The sequence below is a fragment of the Melanerpes formicivorus genome, unplaced genomic scaffold (genome assembly GCF_026170545.1).
Source record: "Melanerpes formicivorus ecotype bairdi unplaced genomic scaffold, bMelFor1.0.p_v2 SCAF_6, whole genome shotgun sequence".
In the NCBI taxonomy this organism is placed as follows: Eukaryota; Metazoa; Chordata; class Aves; order Piciformes; family Picidae; genus Melanerpes; species Melanerpes formicivorus.
The window spans coordinates 9,168,712-9,187,915 of NW_027142358.1; the positions used below are offsets into that span (position 1 = coordinate 9,168,712).

The 19,204-nt window shown below is 51.8% G+C and overlaps 1 protein-coding gene across 2 annotated transcripts; it reads left to right on the forward strand.

The window, feature by feature from the left end:
- The first annotated feature begins 1,626 nt into the window (after positions 1–1,626).
- On the forward strand, positions 1,627–18,941 carry ABCC2 (ATP binding cassette subfamily C member 2). Of its 2 annotated transcripts, none has more exons than XM_068139594.1 (32): positions 1,627–1,717; positions 2,263–2,436; positions 2,878–3,003; positions 3,895–4,029; positions 4,427–4,549; positions 4,891–4,946; positions 5,208–5,439; positions 6,038–6,219; positions 6,815–6,992; positions 7,493–7,747; positions 7,860–7,925; positions 8,434–8,571; positions 8,916–9,062; positions 9,362–9,446; positions 9,537–9,603; positions 9,789–9,915; positions 10,073–10,249; positions 10,353–10,520; positions 10,843–11,029; positions 11,843–11,975; positions 12,411–12,516; positions 12,835–13,054; positions 13,520–13,674; positions 14,633–14,788; positions 14,892–15,091; positions 15,703–15,829; positions 16,195–16,296; positions 16,398–16,541; positions 16,802–16,960; positions 17,204–17,370; positions 17,725–17,919; positions 18,361–18,941. In XM_068139594.1, the coding sequence occupies exons 1-32, from the start codon at positions 1,676–1,678 to the stop codon at positions 18,488–18,490; spliced, it is 4,659 nt and encodes a 1,552-aa protein (XP_067995695.1). In that variant the 5' UTR covers positions 1,627–1,675; the 3' UTR covers positions 18,491–18,941. The 2 variants fall into 2 exon arrangements, with proteins under 2 accessions (XP_067995695.1, XP_067995696.1); XM_068139595.1 differs by having other exon boundaries at positions 12,919–13,054.
- The last annotated feature ends 263 nt before the right edge of the window (positions 18,942–19,204 follow it).

Below are 19,204 nucleotides of genomic sequence, written 5' to 3' on the forward strand. Positions count from 1 at the left end.
AAGGGAACACAGGGAAATGATGTGGTTGTGTTGACTGACCCAAGGGGTCTTACTGCTTTGATTAGCTGGTCTCAGTGAATCTTTTCTGAGTATTGTAGTAAAGGAATCTTTATGGAAAGAGCTGAAGGACAGTGAGGTGGCTTTGTGGGTTTTTGTAGGAGGAGCATCTCCCAGGCATGAGGATAGAGAAAGTGGGGATGTACTTGCTTTGATCATTAAAGTTGGCTGGCATCCTGTGCTGAGCAAAGCACTTCAGCTCTGAATGAGACCAAAGATGGGGTGAGGATGGGCTGTGACAAGAAATGAAAACTGAGGCAAGGGATGGGATAGAGCATTAAATGGGGAGGCGTTGCGAGCCAGCAGTCCCCCATGGCTGCAGCACTCTAAGCTACTACAGGCAAGGCCATTGGACACATGCACCAGCAAGCAAAAAGAATCATATCAGCACTGAATGGATAAAGGCTGAGGGAGTGACTGCTCTGTTCAATTCCTTATCCATTGCAACAGATAGCTGCTCTGAGCAGCATGGCCTGGAGGACATAGTACTAGGGGTATTTATTTACAAAGACAAATGGATTTAATCAGACAAGACAATAATAATTAACCAATGAACTGGACATTGAACCTTTCCCTGTTATTGATGGTAAGGGAGTTCTTGCAGGATTATTCATCCTGGACTTCTGAGCTATCTACTGATTCCACGAACGAGACATTAGAGTCCTTACAGTCACCCTATCACCTCCTTTTACCCCCTGTTGCTCAAGAGCATGCATGACAAAGTAAATTCAGTCCACAGAATCACAGAACGTTAGCCTCTGGAAGGAACCTCAAGAGATGATCTAGTCCAACCCCCCAGCCTTAGAGTAGCACCATGCCCACCTGCCCTTACACCTTCACCTTTCTAAGCAGCAGGGTGAAGATTTAGTGGCAGTCACTCTCAGAAATGCTCTTGTGGCTGTCTTAGATATTGAGACTTGAATTAGGATGAAGATTCAAAGTCTCTTGAATTTTGTGGCCAGCTAGCTGCCATAACATGCAGACAGGGAGAAGCAAAAGTAAGAGCTGGAACAGTCTCCAGGCTCTGCAGGCCAGAAGAAATTGACAAAAGGAACCCAGAACCCGAGGACACAGACAGACCATGGCAGCATGCAGTTGACTCAGCTACCAGATCTGAAGTTCCCAAGCCTGGAGTGCTGCTAGTGCTCTGGACCTCCTTGTTGGGTAATACATGATAAAAAGGGTGCTGTCATCTTTGGCAGACCAGCCTTTGCTGGACTTCGGCAGAATTCAGCAGGAGAAGTCTGTTGCATTGCAGCAGTGCCTTTGGTGGTCTATCCAGCTTGTCTCTGTTGATCTGCACTGATGAAGACTGTGGTTTCTGAGCACTATCTGTGCTCTCCTGTGGTGACTCTGCGACAGTGACTTCCCTGCATCTGCCTTTCAATCTTTCTTGGGCCTTCCTCACCTCTCTTGTCCAGAGTTCATGCAGCCTTTTTTGTCACTGCTTTGACTTGTGACGTTGTGCAATAGCACCAAGTTAACAATTAACTGTGTGTCGGCAGGGGTTTTGTCCCAACACCACTTAAGGCTGTGTGGGGACTTTTGTCCCAAGCATCCAACCAGGATTTTCACATCCAGGCAGAGCGAGGGGAAGGAGCTGCTTCTCCCCTGAGCCATGTCAGCAGCCCTGGATGAGTTCTGTGGCTCCATCTTTTGGGTGAGTGGCTGCATTGCCCCCATTGTTTGCCCTTGGGGTAGGATACTCAGTAGAAGGGAAGAGTGGTAGATCCCAAGGCTCACAGCTTGGTCAGGCAGTGGGACCTAACTTAGAGCAGTCAGTAGAGGTTCTGGTGTCTATCCAAGACTGCCATGGTACTGCACACTGCCTGTGTGGAATCCATGGGACAGTGATGCAAATGACAGCTCCCTGAGTGATCCATGTCCTGTTTTAGATCTGCAGCCCAGCTGGGAACACAGGATGCCCTGCATAGACCACTCAGGGAGTAATTAGGGTTCCACCTGCTGTGGCTGTCTTGGGTCCGGCAAGGAGTACTTGTGGGGGAGGCAAATAGATGGGTAGGGGGACGTCATCTGGGACCTTGGCTAAGTGCTGAAATGTTCAGAAGGTGGATGTTGAGGAGGGAATATGATGGGGTGGAGCAGGGTGGGCAGGAGCTATAGGAGTGTTGTCTGTTGTGCCATGAGCAGGTGAGAGTCAAGCCATCTGAAGTGACTTTGAATCTCTGTCCTTGCTTCCCTCAGAATGACTCCTACCTTGCTCGTCCAGATGCTGACCTGCCCATATGCTTCCAGCAGACTGTGCTGGTCTGGGTCCCCCTTGGCTTCCTCTGGATTTTTGCTCCATGGCAGCTCCTGCCCATGTGCAAATCCGGAGCAAAGAAATCATCTGTGACTAAACTATACATTATCAAACAGGTAGAGTGGGGCTGCTGGTGGGGCACACAGAGGGCAGGCTGGAGCAGCCTAAGATGGAGGAGAAGTGAGTGGAAAGTCTCTGTGCTGAATTCAGGTGTGGCATGGAGAGCTGGGACAAATATGTAAAGGGAGGCCCAGGAAAAGCCATATCTAGGATGGAGGGAATAATAAGGCTGGGAAAGAGGGCAGAGGTGTGTACTGGGGCCTCTCATCTTGTAGGCTGTAATCCTCCAAGTTTAAAATTATGCCAGTGCTCCTGTGGAAGTGATGCAGCTTCACAGGGACCTAGAAAGCTCTCTTGGACCACATTTGGGTTGGAAAGGGTATAATGGAGTATGGGAAACAGTGCTGTGTGGGAAACAAACTGTGTTGTCTCCCAGTGGTTCCCAGGGCCCACAATGGGCTGGGTCTCTCCTCATGTCTGCCCTTCTCTTTCTGCAGATGCTGACTACTTTACTTGTGCTGACAGCAGTGGCAGAGTTGGTCCTGGCCTTTGTAGACGACACTGACCAGGACCCCCTTCCAGCTGTCTGGTACACAAACCCCAGCCTGTACATAGCCACCTGGGTAAGGGATCACCTGGTAAATGTGCAGTGTGCCACCAAAGAGACAGGGTGTGATACTGTGGAGCCAAGCAGCATAGCTGAGAAATCAGCTGGAAGCTGTGTTCACAAGGGAAGTGTAGCCTGGAAGATGGGCAAGGACTAGCTGAAGGCAATAGGTTGAGGGTAGATGTCTGGTTGTATGGTGCTCCCTCCCTTTATCCTTAAAACTGGCTTATACTATGTCTGTGAGAGTAGCTGAGTTTTCTGGCAGAAGCTTTACTAGCAGCAGCATGGATTTCACAGGACTGATTGCACAGTGTGAATATTAGACCGTGGCTTGCTGCTCTGATGTCTCACAGCTTCCTATGGGCTGCTGCTCAGTTTTGTTCAAAGATTTGAGGAGTGCCACATAGTATCAAAGCAGAAGAGAAAACTGAAGACTATGGGGCTCTTAGCTTGGTGAAAGTTGCAAATACCTTGTGTGAGATATGAGTTATGCTAACAGTCTTAACCAAGCCAAGAGGTACACTTAAACCCCCCTTGTCTGCTTTCTTGTATTTTGTCATGTCATTCAGTTTCATGTGCAGAATTCATGTGAGATTGTGAGCCAAGGGAGATTGTGAGCCTAGAGAGGCTGAGTTGCTGGGTGTCTGGTTTGACTTTAGTTCCAGGTCTGCAGTCAATATGCCTGATCTCGTGCCTTCTTGAAATAAACCCTTGGCCTGTGCAATTAACTCATTTGCACAGGGCTGGCAGCAACTTCAGGTTCTGGGAGCTTGTTATCTTCTAGGCAGAGGATCCCAGCAGATTATGTGTGCTGGCCTCCTGGGACACATGCTCCAAATGCACATTCAGAGCTCAGACCCAGTCCTGCAGCCCTGCTTGAACCTCTGTCTGATTTTCCCTCCCCTAGCTCCTGGTCCTGCTGATTCATGATGCACGACGCTTCTGCATGCGCAGAGACTCAGCGATACTTGGCTGCTTCTGGATACTGTCCCTGCTCTGTGGGATATTGCCGTTCCAGTCTCTCGTCCGGAGAGCTCTGCAGGTTGGGTTTGGCAGGAAGCTCTGCTCTTCCCCATGGTCTTGTTCTGTCCCCAAAGAATGTCCCTTCAGACTTCATCTCTTGACAAGCTCTAAGTGGTATCACTGAGGTCCCAGCTGCCCTGGGGACTGTGGGAAACTCGAAGAGACCTGAGAAGGAATTGCTGTTTGAATTAATCCTGTCTCTTTGGGGAGGCATAAGCTCTCCAGGACCAGTTTCTCCCCTCATGGACTTACAGGATGAGGTGCTGCAAAAGCAGGGAGGGATGGCAAAGGGAAGCTGAGTGAGTTTTGCACTGCCCTGTTTGGTTCAGCCATGTTCACTGTGCTGGGGATGGATCTTGTCTCTGAGTGCCTGATGGCCTTGAGACAAGCTGCAGCAGTGTTCTCCATTCCTTCAGGCACCAATCTCCGATGTGCCACGGTTTGTCCTTTTCTTCATCTCCTATGGGCTCCAGCTACTCCTCTTCATTGTCTCGGGCTTCTCAGATGTTGCCCCAGAAACAAAGGAAATCTGGAAGAAGGTATGAGGTCTGTGTGGGAGTGGGGCTGGGTCTTGGGGTACCACATCCCAGCTGGCATTGCATGGGGCAGGGTGGGATCCATGCAGGAATTTCTCATGACCCCTGTGGGAGGGGAGACCTGAGGGCTTCTGCAAGGGGCACAGCAAGAACTGGAGACTAAAGCCTAGGGCATCAGCATGTGTGTCCAAGGGAGCTGCTTCTGGCTGTGAAATGAGGTGCTGGAGCTGTCACAGATTGAGGTCTCTGGGGTTTCTCAATGAGTGGGATGCAGAGTCAACCTTTCTCAACACCACTCCTCAACATTAACAACCTTTTGGTGTCCACTTTGCTTTGTACCCTAGAACCCAGCAGTGACAGCCTCCTTCCTGAGCTCCATCTCTTTTCAGTGGTACTCCAGGTGAGCAGGGCTCCATGACAGGTTGAGCTGGAGCTCAGTCTGGGGAAATATGGGGATGCTTTATGGTTGGGCCAGTGCTGCTTCAGTGAGCCTGCAGCACAGGCTGCTTGGAGTTAGTCATGAGAGGCACTGCATTCAGTGCAGTCTGTGCAGCCTGAGCTCAGGGCCAGGCTGGATGTGAAGGATCTGCATTTGCATCAAGGACTCTCCCTTGGGTGTAGTGTGGGAGTCTTGCTGAGAGGAGATCTCTCTACCCCACAGCATGGTTGTCAAGGGCTATCGCAAGCCTCTGGAGATAGAGGATACTTGGGAACTGAAGAGTAAAGACAAGATTCAGGCCATTCACAGTGTTTTTGAGAAGAATATGAAGGCTGCAGTGAGGAAGGCACAAGCAGAGCTGGAGAAAAGAAAACGCAAGAAAAGACGCCGGGAAGGTGATCCAGACCTTGGGAACAATCTTAGCAAGACCCAGAGCCAAGACATCCTGGTGCTGGTAAATCCCTTTCTACTCTTGGCATTGCATAGGACTGAGAGATACAGGTCCAGTCTTGGAGAGTAGGATCACCTCACCTCCCTGCAGCCCCCTTTGTTGAGTTTTCCCCTCTGTGATTTTGCTGGGCCAAGGGAACCCATGACAATTTTTTTTCCGTCCTCGGCACATCCCCTTATTTGGTGAAACCAAGCAAACCTCCATCCTCCTGCCCTACAGAAGGACAGCAACCACCTTCAAGCCTGCAGTACAGACAGCTCCCTTATATCTGTCTTTCCCTCCCTCAGAAATCTCCCATAATGAAGTCATTCTGTGGTAATCCCTGGCCTCAGATTCTTTATGGCATGACTGATTTTTGGCTTGAGAGGTTTGGGTTGATCTGGGGTTTGCAACAGTTGTCTTTGGTGTTCAAGAGAGGTATTAGTACTGAGGGTGTATGACTTGAGCAGAGATCAGCAAGAGTGAGCAGGACAGGAGTTAAAGCTAATGCATCATTCAGAATACCTGATCTTATATCTGTGATGCTGCCCTGGAAGCCTCCTTCCAGGAGCAGGAACTATGCACAAACAGATCCTTTGCTTCTGTGTGTGTTTCCCTCTAGGAGGAGAAGCCACCAAAAAGGAAGAAAAGGGGAGACAAAGGGGACTCCAGCTCTCAAAAAGATTACGCTAGGGGTTGGTTGATGAAAACCCTAGGCAAGACCTTCTGGCAGAAACTTCTGCTAGCTGTGGCTTTCAAGCTGGTGAATGATGTACTTACTTTTGTCAGCCCTCAGCTACTGAAGTGAGTCCTTTCTCCCTGTCCCTGACTATGCTCTGTCCTGCTTTGGCACCTAGCCTCATCACCTCCCTGTGTGCACTGTATCCAACCCCATCATCCCCATATGTTTACCTTTTCCAGCCACACACCCTGGGGACTTTTTGTGCCCTCATGAAAGGTGTGAGAATGCATTAGGTTACAGTTTAATAAAGAATTGACCTGAGCTGGCTGCCAGCTCTTACTGGTGATCTCTTGCTCCCCAGTTCCTGCATCCTTTGTTATGCAATCCTGCTCCCTCCCTGGAGACAGTCTTGGGGGCCTTTATAAGTCTGTCCCTCTCATCTCAAAAGGACCTGCCTGGTTTGTTTTGCAGAGTCACAGTCTCTGTGGATGATCTGATATTAGTGACCCACTGCTATATGTGACATGCAGTGTCCCTGACAGAACAGGGACACTTAGCAGAACAGGGGTCCCCAGCCTGCTGAGCATCAAGCCAGCTGTCTGGAGCAGGGTCTCTCTCATTGCTCTTGTGAGGATGCTCTCCTTGCACTGGTTTGGAGCATCGTGCTTGGGTCTGTCTCAGTAAGGTGGAGGTCTCATAGGCTGCTCTGCCCTGCAGGCTGCTGATCGCCTTTGTGTCAGACAAGGAGTCCTTTGCCTGGCAAGGCTACCTGTATGCTATCCTGCTCTTCCTGACGGCAGTGATACAGTCCCTCTCCCTGCAGCAGTACTTCACCTTGTGCTTCCATCTCGGCATCAATGTGCGTGCCAGTCTCATCGCTGCTATCTATAAGAAGGTTGGTATGGCCCTTACATCACTTCCCTTAGCTTCCTCCAAGCTGGGCTGGCAATATTGGCATCTCTTGCCGGCTCCGTCAGCCTGGGGCAACCAGGATGTAGGACCTTTACTTACCAGGAGGACAGGGAGAGCTTGGCTCATGGGACACCAACCCAGTGCTGGGGACAATATGGGTGCCAGTTCTGTCTGGGACTTGGCTGCTGTGGATGTGTATTTGACAGATACCAGAGGACAAGTCATGTTTGTCTTCAGAGCAGTGCAACACCTTGAGCAGCTACTACTGGGATTCCTGAATGAGGAAGTGTTTCTTTGCCCCCAGCACCCAGTGGTTCCCAGTGTAGAGGCAGTGATGACAGCACCCACAGTCAGCAGAGCAGCACCAGAAGCAAACCCAGGAGCAATTTCTGCTTGGCCTGCTAATTCCCTGCTCTTAGTCATGCTGCTGGCAGCCAGGCTGCTCCCAGGCTGGCCTGCAGTGACTATGTTTTCTTTCTCCAGGCACTCACCATATCTGGTGCCACCCGCAAGGAGGCTACAGTGGGAGAGACTGTGAATCTGATGTCAGCTGATGCCCAGAGATTCATGGACTTGGCCAACTTCATTCACCAGCTGTGGTCATCCCCCCTACAAATTACCTTGGCCATTTTCTTCCTCTGGGAAGAGCTGGGCCCCTCTGTCCTGGCTGGCATCGCAGTCATGGTGCTGCTCATCCCCATAAATGCATTCCTGGTCTCCAAGTCCAGAAACATCCAGGTCAGTGGTGGGTGCAAGATCCTCCATGGCCTTGCACCTGAGAGCCTCTGTTGTAGCCCTCACTCATTTTGAACACTCCCCTACTCTTCCCTGTTATGCTACTGAACTGTAGGTGAGAAACATGAAGAACAAGGATGAACGCATGAAAATAATGACTGAAATCCTCAATGGAATCAAGGTGAGCAGTGAAGCAGAGACCCCCTGGGCAGCTGCTGCACCCTTGAGTGCACTATAGCTGGAGGCAGCACACCTCTATAACCCTAAAGAACCAGAATTAAAGTTGAGTTTGGGACTTATCTGTCTGGGGTGGCCAGGCCCCAGTCTCTGCAATTCCCTTGAGTTTCTCAACTTTTGAAAGGTTCACTGGGGAAGAGCTCTGGGAACCTGGACTCTGGAGGCTTGGGAGCCAAGAGAAGGTTTTTTTGGGGTTTCTCAGACAGCTGTGGTGGTGAGCAGGCTGCTGTGGTGACAGAGGGGCTGGCAGTGACCAGTAAGCTGAGGATGAAGGAGTGTGAATGCTATGGGGAAGTGTTCACGATAGAGGACAGGAGAGGGGAGATGAAGTGGCCAAGTAGGATTCTGAGCAAGTCAGGAGCTGGTAATGGAGGTGTTGACCACTAGTAAGCTGAAGGTGGAGGTGGACGTTCCTGTGAGGCCAGAGCCTGCTTACCCTGCTTTTCCCACAGATCTTAAAGCTATTTGCCTGGGAGCCCTCATTTGAGAAGCGAGTCAATGAGATCCGGGCACATGAGCTCAAGGACTTGAAGAACTTCAGTTACTTGCAGGCAGTCTCCGTCTTTGTTTTCACATGTTCCCCCTTCCTGGTGAGTGCCAACAGGCCTGGCGATGGCTGCACCTTCCTCAAAGCTGGTGTTGGGCTGTGTCTGAGGGGATGGGAAAGATTTGGAACCTTGGCTGGAGTGCCCTTGCAGTGAGAAAGAGGCTGGCTCACAGATGCATGGGATGCACAATATGGCCCTGACTGTTGGCAACAGAGATGTGGTGAAAAGTGGTGCCCTTAAGGCTGTGAGATGGGGCCCAAAGGAGAAGGGAAGCAGGAGTGGGAAAGGTCCCCAGCAGTTAGGCACTGCTGAAGCCTTAGGGGATCACAATGCTGTGGACCCTCCACAGCCACACTGACGGTGGTTTGTCCTGCCATCTGTCCTAGGTCTCCCTGGCCAGCTTTGCTGTCTATGTGCTGGTGGATGAGAACAACGTCCTGGATGCCCAGAAGGCCTTCACTAGCACCTCCCTTTTCAATGTGCTGCGCTTCCCCATGTCCATGCTGCCATTGGTCTTCTCTTCTATGGTGCAGGTCAGCCCTTGCACAGGGCAGGGGGTATAGGGGGATCTTATGATACCTTTGCCCAAACCAGCACGTGGGCTGTAGGTGTGTGATGGACCTGGGCCTTGGACACACAGGAGTCAGGGCACTGGACTCTGCTGGCAGTGGGGCTGACAGGACTCCCATACATGACATAGGCTTCAGATTCAGAGGTTGGGGCTGGTGCTTGGGTGGGGCCTATGTGTACGGTGCACTTTTCTTTTGGGGCTCCTGCCTGCCCACCCAGCTGTACCCCACGCCCCCATGCCATCCTCTTTCTGCCATGGCAGGCCAATGTGTCAAAAGCAAGGCTGGAGCGCTACCTGAGCGGAGAAGACCTGGACACCTCAGCTATCTACCACAACCCCATTGCAGGTAGGTGAACCTCCAGGTTACTCCCTGTGGGTCCCAGGCTGGCCCAAGCTGGGGCTTTCTCAGCCCTGAGTGTTGGCTCTCTGTTGACAGGCAGTGCTGTGCGTTTCTCGGAGGCCACCTTTTCCTGGCAGCAGGATGGCAATGCTGTGATAAGAGAGTGAGTGCCCTGCACCATCTGGGGGCAGCTGGGTGGGCAGAGGGAGTTGTTGGTTGCGGATGGCAGGCACCTCTCTCAGTGCTGCTAGAAGCAAGTGCCCCAGGGACACTGCTCTGTGTTGGTCCCATGCAGGAGCTGGCGGGTAACCTGGCAGTGCTGCTTCCTCAGCCCTCATGTCTTTGCAGTGTCACCCTGGACATTGCACCTGGGAGCCTGGTGGCTGTGGTGGGGGCTGTGGGCTCAGGCAAATCTTCACTGGTGTCAGCTATGCTCGGGGAGATGGAGAATATCAAGGGACACATCAACATCCAGGTAAGAGGTGGCATGGGGGGGGACAGTGGGGCTGCTTGGGAGCTCAGTGGAGAGGCAGCAGGGCAGGTTTGGTCTCAGAGCGGTGGCTCAGGGCAAGGACAGGCTGTAGGAGGTGGCAGTGCTGAGGCTGATAATCTGTTCTTGTATCTCTTTCCAGGGCTCCCTGGCCTACGTTCCTCAGCAGGCCTGGATCCAGAATGCCACACTGAAAGACAACATCCTTTTTGGGTCAGAACTGGATGAAGACAGGTATCAGCAAGTCATCGAGGCCTGTGCCCTTCTTCCAGACATGGCACTGCTGCCTGCTGGTGACCAGACAGAGATTGGAGAGAAGGTATCAGCCCTGTGCACTATAGGTTTCCCGTAGCACCTGCAGCAGAGGACAGATTTGTTGTTCTGTGTCAGCCCAGTGCTCAGAGAGGTCCCTTCCTTTCCAGGGCATTAACCTGAGTGGGGGCCAGAAACAGCGAGTCAGCCTGGCCCGGGCAGTGTACAGCAACGCAGACATCTACGTCCTGGATGACCCCTTGTCTGCTGTGGATGCTCATGTTGGCAAGTTCCTCTTCGAGCATGTGCTGGGGCCAAAAGGGCTGCTGAGGAATAAGGTGAGCACCCCTGTCCTCCTCTCTGCCACCTAGGCTGGCAGGAGTGGCGCTGGCACAGTGTTGACCATCTAGTGAAGGCTGAGGTTGCTTGCTTGGCACAGAGACACAACTTTCACAAGGACTGTTTCCTGTGGTTTTCATGTGGGGCTGCAGCAGGCAGAAGAGGCCTTGTGGGTCCCCAGGGGGGTGCCCTGTATCCCTGTAGCCAGGCAATGATAAGCAGAGAGGTCCCCAAATCCCAGGGGATGGAGAGCCTGCAGGTCCATGGCTAGAGGGTGAGGAGTGCCCTGATGCTTATTACCTTGCAATCACTTTATTGCAGACGCGGATCTTGGTGACGCATGGTATCAGTTTCCTGCCCCAAGTTGATAACATTGTGGTGATGGTGGAAGGAGCAGTGTCTGAGCATGGCTCCTACAGCACCCTGCTTGCAAACAAGGGTGCCTTTGCCCAGTTCCTGAGCTTGTATGGCAACAAGGAGGAGGATGCTTCAGAGAAAGATACCACAGGTACTGAGAACACATTGGGGATGCAGCAGTTTGAGAGGCCGTGTGTGTGTGCTGGGGTTGTGATCTGTCAGTGTGACCTGTCTCTACTCAGCCCAGGCCCCAGTGGTGCCTTCTTTGAATCCTTCCTAGCTTCTGGGAATTGCCAGCACAAGGGCCTTCCACCTAAGAGTTGCATCTAGACATTGTATTGAACAGCCATTGAAAGACCTGTTTTACTTTTTCATGCACTTTTTAGTGCCTTTGTGTTTATGGGTCTCATAATCTTATGTGGTAACAGGTTCTGTACTTTAGTGATGCTGGGGTGAGAAAGATCCTTTGGTTCAATCTAAACATGCCATCAAATAACATTTCACCTTCATCATGCTCCCTGATGCTAAGGGGAGGAATGGTGTCAACTCAAATGGATGCTCAGCCTAGTCATGCAGCTGGAGCCTGGCTATTCTCAGTTCATCTCCACAGGACTCAGCTCCACCTGCTCAGTGAAATACACATAAACTGAAGTGACGTGACCTACTACATCCTGCACCTACTAAACTAGCACAGTGGTACTGGGATAAGTCAGCAGCAGGGACTACCTCCATGCAGGTCTTTCACCCTGCATTTTCTGTCAGTTCTCCCTCCAGCACAAATAATTTCTTCCACTTCCTGCTGTACTGGGCTTGCAGCAGGGCTGGGGAAAGTGTGATGTGTGGTGGTAGGGTACAGCCTGGGCCTAGGGTGCAGGACGGAGCTGGGTGCACCAGAGATGTGATGCATGGGATCTGCTTTCTCCTCAGTACCTAACCTTACCTTCCCTCATCCTTGTGCTTGTAGCTGTTGCTTTAGCTGGGTGTGAAGAGAAGGGTGATGAAGACCTTGAACCTTGTGTGGAGGAGGGCCCTGATGATGTGGTGACCATGACCCTGAAGCGAGAGGCCAGCATCTATCGGAGAAGTCTCAGTCACAGGTGGGAACTTGAGCTCTCAGCTCTCTCTGCTGTCCCTTGCATTGCTCCCCAGGAAAAAGGGGGCCTGGGGGCTTCCTTTGGGGATTCCAGCAGAGAAGGGGCTAGGAACCTCCCTATCTGCTCCTCCCACCAGCTGGAATGGGTCAGGAGAATCAAGTCTTGCCTTTACTCACATTAGTGTGTCACTGCCTTACTCTATGCTCTTCCTTGAAACTGCTGCTGCTGGCTGGTTCTGCTTTGGGCACAAGGGCTATGATTTCATGGCTGCAAATTCCCAGGGCTTCCACAAGGCTCATTCAAAGCTACCCCAGTTTGGAGACTATTTCCCAGAGGACTCCAGCATGGGAGTCCTAGTGCAGCATAGGGATTGGACCCCCAGGAGAGTAGGACCCGTCCAGTACCCTGTGACCAATAATGCCCATCACCTCCCTACAGCTTTAGTAAACACAGAACCAGTTCCCGCAAAAAGGCCCAGGAAGAGCCCCCCCAGATGGTGAAGGGACAGAAACTGATTGAGAAAGAAAATGTGGAAACTGGCAAGGTGAGGAGGATGGCTGGCTGGCTGGCTGGCTGGTTAGATGGATGGATGGATGGATGGATGGTTAGATGGATGGATGTTCACTGTACTGCCATGGCTCAGTTGCTACCAGACTCTGACTGGCTCAGAGCAGCTGGTGGTGGCTGGCTGTGGCTCCATTGCAGCGAGGAAACACTGAAGGAGATAGAGCTGCCTGAGACTGGTGGGCAAGGTTGTGTGGAGGGGAGCACTGTGAACAGCAAGAGGGGAGTTCCAAGACTGTGCTCAGTGCCACTGACTGTGGTTTGCTGGGCAGTGGTGATGGGCTGAATTGTTCCACAGGTGAAGTTCTCCATGTATGTGGGGTACCTGCGTGCTGTTGGCATTTGTTATTCTTTCTGGATTGCCATGGGCTATGTTGTTCAGTGCACTGCCTACGTGGGGACCAACCTATGGCTCAGAGACTGGACCGAAGATGCGAAGCACTACGAGAACCAGACATATCCTGCGGCGCAGCGAGACATGCGGATTGGTGTCTTTGGGGCACTGGGGGTGTCACAAGGTAAGTGTGGGAGCACAGGGGACTGTGCTAACTTCAGCTATGTGGTCCAGAAAGAATATGGCTTGCAAAGCCAACAGCCGGCAGTGCAGCAAGGAGCAGGGGGCTCAGTATTGTGTTAGTTTGCCTTCCTTCTGGCTCGTGGCTGAACTGGGGACAGGTATCAGTCTGAAGCCAGCATAAATTGCCCCCAAGAAGTCTATGTTGCCCCCTTAGGTTGAAGATCACTCTTCTTAACCAGTATTGTAGATAGTGCCAGGGACCAAGCCTTTCCAACAGGGCTAACCTTTCACTGTGGTGGGACACATTTACTGGGGCCAGTCAAGAAGGTGTGATGCAGGACTAATCCGAGTGGCTCACTGCAGAGCTGCTGGCTTGGACCTGCTTGATGTATCCCTTGAGTGAAAGGGTGTCTGGGGACAGTGTCACACATGAGCCCTAATGACCACCCTGTGCTCTCCTTTTCAGCTATCTTCTTGCTTTTTTCAACTGCCCTGTCTGCACATGGTGCCATGCAAGCCTCCCAGCTTCTGCATCAAAGACTGCTCAGAAACATCCTGCACGCGCCCATGAGCTTTTTTGACACGACCCCAACTGGCCGCATTGTTAATAGGTTTGCCAAGGTAAGAGAACAGCTGGAACATGGATAAAGTGTTTGTTTTGGCACATTTGGAGAGCACTGGGTAGTAGCATAACCCTGTTGCTACTTAGCACTGCACAGATGAGCCCATTTCTGGGCCTGGAAGAGACCAGAGAGGCATGGGAGATGAGAGGCTGACCATGAAGCAAGCCACATCCTGGGCTATACTATGAGGAGAGTGGTCAGCATATCACAGGGAGTTATTTATGTCCTCTGCTCAGTGCTAGTGAGGCTATAGATAGATATCGTGCCCTGTTTAGGGGCCACCTGGTCAGGAGGGATGCGGAGAAACTGAAGAGGGTCCAGAGCTGATTTCCAGAAGAGGTAGGAGCCTAGAGCTCATGTCCCATAATGAGATGTCCTTCTGGTTAAGAGCTCTTAGCAAAACACAGTCTGCTCATAAAGAGAAAATGAGAAAGGAGAGAGAATACAGACAGGTAGTTTCAGGTGTGCTACTGCTCCACTTCTTCCTTTGGTGCCATCTCTTGATTCTTGGGAATGAAAATCTCTCTTAAGATAAAGCCTATGGACCTGCTAAGTTTACTCTGAGATGAGGGAGTTTGTAGTACCCAGATAGGAGATGGGTGATGACCAACTGGAGACATGAATGTGCCTGCATGGACCTGGAGTCAGCCCTGTCCCTCTTTCTGCCTTAATTCATGCTCCTGGATCTGGATAAAGATGCAGTTCCCAAAGCTTCTCTGTGCAACAGGGGAATATTACAGAAAGCTCCTCTGTCAAATCAGCTGGTCCCAAGCTAAGACCTTGGCCCTAAATGGGGTTGTGACCCTAACACAAATTTAGTGTCGGCCAGTATCTGTGCAAGTGTCTGGCACTGTTACCACATGGATGTGTAGGACCCCTGTATGAGTGGGGCCTTTGGATTTCTCCCTCTCTGTGGGGTGACTGACTGCTTCTCCATGCTTCTTTTCATGCTCCAGGACATCTTCACGATAGATGAGACCATTCCCATGTCCTTCCGTACCTGGCTCAACTGTTTCATGGGCATTGTTAGTACATTGATCATGATTGCCCTGCCCACTCCATTCTTCATTCTTGTTATGATTCCCCTGAGCATCTTCTACTATTTTGTGCTGGTAAGTACCCAGGGCTTGAGAGAAGCTCCTGCTCTGCTTAGGAGAAGTATCTTTACTGCTGCTGGACTTCTTGTTAGTAACTAGTCTGTGTCCCTCCTTTCAGCGCTTCTACATCTCCACATCACGCCAGCTACAGCGTCTGGACTCTGTCACCAGGTCTCCCATCTACTCCCACTTTGGAGAGACAGTGTCAGGCCTTCCTGTGATCCGGGCCTATGGACACCAAGAACGGTTCCTGCAGCGCAATGAGGCCACTATTAACATAAATCAGAAAGTTGTTTACTCCTGGATCATCTCAAATAGGTGAGTTGCACTCCCTATGCCACAGCACAGCCTGCTGCACCTGCTGCCTAGGCTCTTCTGGGTCCTGAGGGAGGTTGTGGAGATGTACTCTATCTTGATCTCAGGACTTAGAGTCTGTGTAGGAACTGGGGGAACTTGGGATAGGGATAGCATCTTTGGGAAGGAGACATTTTATGGTGGTTTTGAAAGCCAGAGTGTGGCCTCCTACAAAGTGTGCAGGGCTTGGGCAGGGTGATCTGCACTGCCAAGGGCTGAGATGCTCTTGATGGGTTCTGGGAAGAGGCTGATGCTCCAAGCCAAGTGGGAGTGAAATGGGGGCACTGTCTGATGTTGACATGTTACTGCTAGATACTCTGGGGTGTGAGGGCTGTACAGTGACTCCTCCGATATAGGTCTCTACGAGTCTAGGACTCAAACAGTGACAATGAATCTGCTAGCAGAACTGGCCACCAATCACACACTCTGTAGGTGCAGATACCACCTGTACACCACTGGGCTTGGGGCTGGGTGTGCAGCGATGCTTGTGGACTGCTGGTCTTACTGGTGGGCTCCATATTAGGCACAGGCAGATGCCTCTCCCATCACCTCTCAGCAGTCCTTTGCTGGTACAGGTGGCTGGCCGTCCGTCTGGAGTTTGTTGGGAGCCTGGTGATCTTCTCCTCTGCACTTCTAGCAGTGATTTCAAAAGGCACTTTGGATGGTGGCATCGTGGGTCTTTCTGTCTCTTCTGCCCTCAACGTGAGTCACTGAAAGCTTTTTGTTCCAGGGCACGGCTGCTCCTGGTAGCTCTGGGCTGGCTGCAGGATGCTGCCCTGCTTCCAGCTCTGATCCATGGAGAGAGGATTAGCTGGAGTGTTCTGTCACCTGGAGAGCTGCTATGCATCCAGGGGGGCACACATCCCAGTGTGAGGTGAAATACTTGCTGCTGTAGGGAGGATCATGGTCCCGCTATGGACCAGGGATGCTGTAGCAAAGCTTTTAAAGGTCTGAGGAGAGGGCACTGAGGCAGGGGAGTGTAGAGTTAAGGGCCTGTCCAGGTATGCTTGTGTCTATGTTGTTTCTGAGACACACAGAGCAGTGCATCCTCTGGCTCTGCAATGCAGGTGACACAGACGCTGAACTGGCTGGTGCGGGCATCCTCAGAGCTGGAGACAAACATTGTGGCTGTGGAACGGGTACACGAGTACATAAAGGTGAAGACTGAGGTGAGGATACAAGGGTCCAGACAAACACTACCTGCACATCTTGGTGCTAGCCAGCACCACAGGGTGCAACCACCCTAACACTCCTGTTCCCGTGTCCTCAGGCTCCATGGGTGACAGAGAAGCGTCCTCCCCATGGCTGGCCCAGCAAAGGCATGATCCAGTTTGTTGACTATGAAGTTCGTTACCGACCTGAACTGGAGCTAGTTCTTCAGGGGATCAACTGCAATATTGAGAGCACAGAGAAGGTGATGACTTTCCCTGTGCCCTCCCTACATTTGTTACAGAGTGACACTGTGTTAAAGTTGTTCATGTCCTCTGGCTTCAGTCTGCGGGCTGGAGAGGGGTGGTGACAGGATGTGGAGGCTCAAGCTGTGGGGTAGGGACCAAAGACAGTCTGGGAGATGGTGATTGCAGATGCAGGATACAAAGCCCTGCCAGAACAAGACAGAGTATCTGCCCTGTTCTCTTCAGCCCTGGCAGCTGGTCTAAATAGCTGCTTCCACAGGTTGGGGTTGTAGGCCGGACTGGGGCTGGAAAATCTTCCCTCACCAGCTGCCTCTTCCGGCTACTGGAGGCTGCTGGAGGGAGAATCGTCATCGATGGGGTGGATATAGCAACGATCGGCCTCCATGACTTGCGTCAGAACCTCACCATTATCCCCCAGGTGAGCTGATCCCCACCCTTCTACATCCCACTGCTGCGCAGCCTCCCCAGGCTCTGTTCTCTGGTTGATGCATTGCCCTTAGTGCTTTCCCGGGTGACTTCAGGGGCCTGTGAGCATGTTCTCACCACCACCCCTTCCCAGCTGCAGGCAGCAAGGTGGGCAGAATGTAGCCATACTTAGGGGTCTGGAGCCGTCATCCCTGCTGAATGGCTGTGGTGTGGCTGAACATGCTGTTCTTGGTAGGATCCTGTGCTCTTTACTGGCACCCTTCGGATGAACCTGGACCCTTTTGACCAGTACACAGATGAGGAGGTCTGGAAGGCCCTGGAGCTGGCCCACCTAAAGAAATATGTGCAAGAACTTCCTGAGGGCTTGCTGCATTTTGTGAGCGAGGGAGGGGAAAATCTGAGGTGAGTGGAGGAGCATGTCTAGCTCCCCCTCCCCTGGTCCCAGGGGAACATCTGCCTACAGCAGAGTGCTTGTCCAGGGATGAGGACACAGAAGCTTCTGGGAGTGAAGGCAGGGGAAAATGGTTCAGGACTCAAGGCTATCAGGGGTCCATCATGAGCCAAGCTTTCCATGGTGGCTCAGAGGGCAAGATGCTGAAGGATGTGGTGCTCAGGGTGGCAGATGACCAGCTGGGGGATGGCCAGGGAGGGCTGGGCAGGCATGGTGTTGGAGTCGGGGCAACAAGTGGCAGTAGGCTTGCAAGTGCCCAGCACCTCCTGCCTGCCTGGTAACTCATGCTCCCCACCTCATCCCAGTGTTGGGCAGCGGCAGCTTGTGTGCTTAGCCCGGGCCCTTCTCCGCAAAGCCAAGATCCTCATCCTGGATGAAGCAACAGCAGCTGTCGATCTGGAAACGGATCATTTAATCCAGACAACGATCCGGAGCGAATTTTCTGACTGCACTGTTCTGACCATTGCCCACCGCCTCAACACCATCATGGATAGCAACAGGTACTATGGGACAGTACCATGGGGTGAGGGGGATGGGGATCTGGACTCCTAGGATGGGGTGAGAGGTGGCCAGCACAGAAGCAAGGATGAAGCCAGAGGAGCAGATGTGAATGCACTGCTCAGGAGAGCAATATACAGATCTTCTAGGAGAGCAGAATGGAGGGATGGGACAGACAGCCATGAAGTGGTTAAGCAGTACCCATTCCACAGTTTGTGGGTTTTTTTGAGGATCTTGTTTTACAGCAACAGGACATAAAGGTGTTGTTGACACCTTATGTGCCTCATTCTACCAGCACAGGGAGGAGAGCTGTGCCACCACTTTTGTGCTAGAGGTGAACCATATAATGTGGCTGTAGGAGGTGGTAGGGCTGTAGTGTTGGCACCACCAGCACTATCTGCTTAGATCCTGGGAGCTCAGGCCTTCTCATTCCATGCTGCCAGGGTGATGGTGCTGCAGGCTGGAAGGATTGTGGAATTTGACAGTCCTGAGGAACTGCTCAAGAAGCAGGGCACCTTTTCTGCGATGGCAAAGGACGCTGGCATCTCAAATACAGAATCCACCACGCTGTAGGCAGAATGGAGCAGTACTTGGTGCGTGTGCAGGCAGCTCCCGCACGCTGGCAGGCACCAGCATCTCCCTGCAGCTGGGCTGCCTAGGAATTTCTCTCTGCAACTGGGAAGTGCAGAGGGCGACTTCTCTGTCAGGGGCAGAGCATTGGACTTCAGTGAGCTGTTAACCTTCATACCACACCCTGCCTGTTATGCACCTGCAAGCCTGGAGCTGCATAATTTATTTCAGAACAGAGAAGAAAAGTTATCTGCAGGCAGGGAGACCACAACCCACCTTGGGATCTTAAGTTTTTATACGTCATCATGCCAGAGATGTTTTTGCACTGTGGAATGAGATTTGTAACTTAATCTAAGTGTGAATGTAATAATTTGTTTACATTTTGTAACTTTCTAGTCTTCCAAGTGGAAGTCTGACTTATGGCATGCTGAATAAACCTCAATTTACCCTTCAACCTAGCTGGTGTTTGGGGGAAGCTGGTAACACATGTTGTGCAGACATGGGGGTGGGGGAAGGCCCAAATCCAGTGGCATAGCTATACCAGGCATGAACACTGCTGTTAGTGAAGATGAAGCCAGGACCTGACCATCTTCTCTAAGGCTGCAGCTCCCTTTGTTGTGCAAACAAATGAGGCAGTTCAGGAGCTATTATAACCATTAGTGGGGCAGACTTTGGATTGTGACTCCAGGCAACAAACCTGACCTTGGTGAAAATAAG

Bases quoted from the DNA above. Each gene is read 5' to 3' on its own strand.
- ABCC2 (XM_068139594.1), top strand. From the start codon at position 1,676: ATGTCAGCAGCCCTGGATGAGTTCTGTGGCTCCATCTTTTGG. The intron at 7,748-7,859 runs GTCAGTGGTGGG...ACTGAACTGTAG, and splicing joins CCAAGTCCAGAAACATCCAG to GTGAGAAACATGAAGAACAA. The intron at 13,675-14,632 runs GTAAGAGAACAG...TTCATGCTCCAG, and splicing joins TTGTTAATAGGTTTGCCAAG to GACATCTTCACGATAGATGA.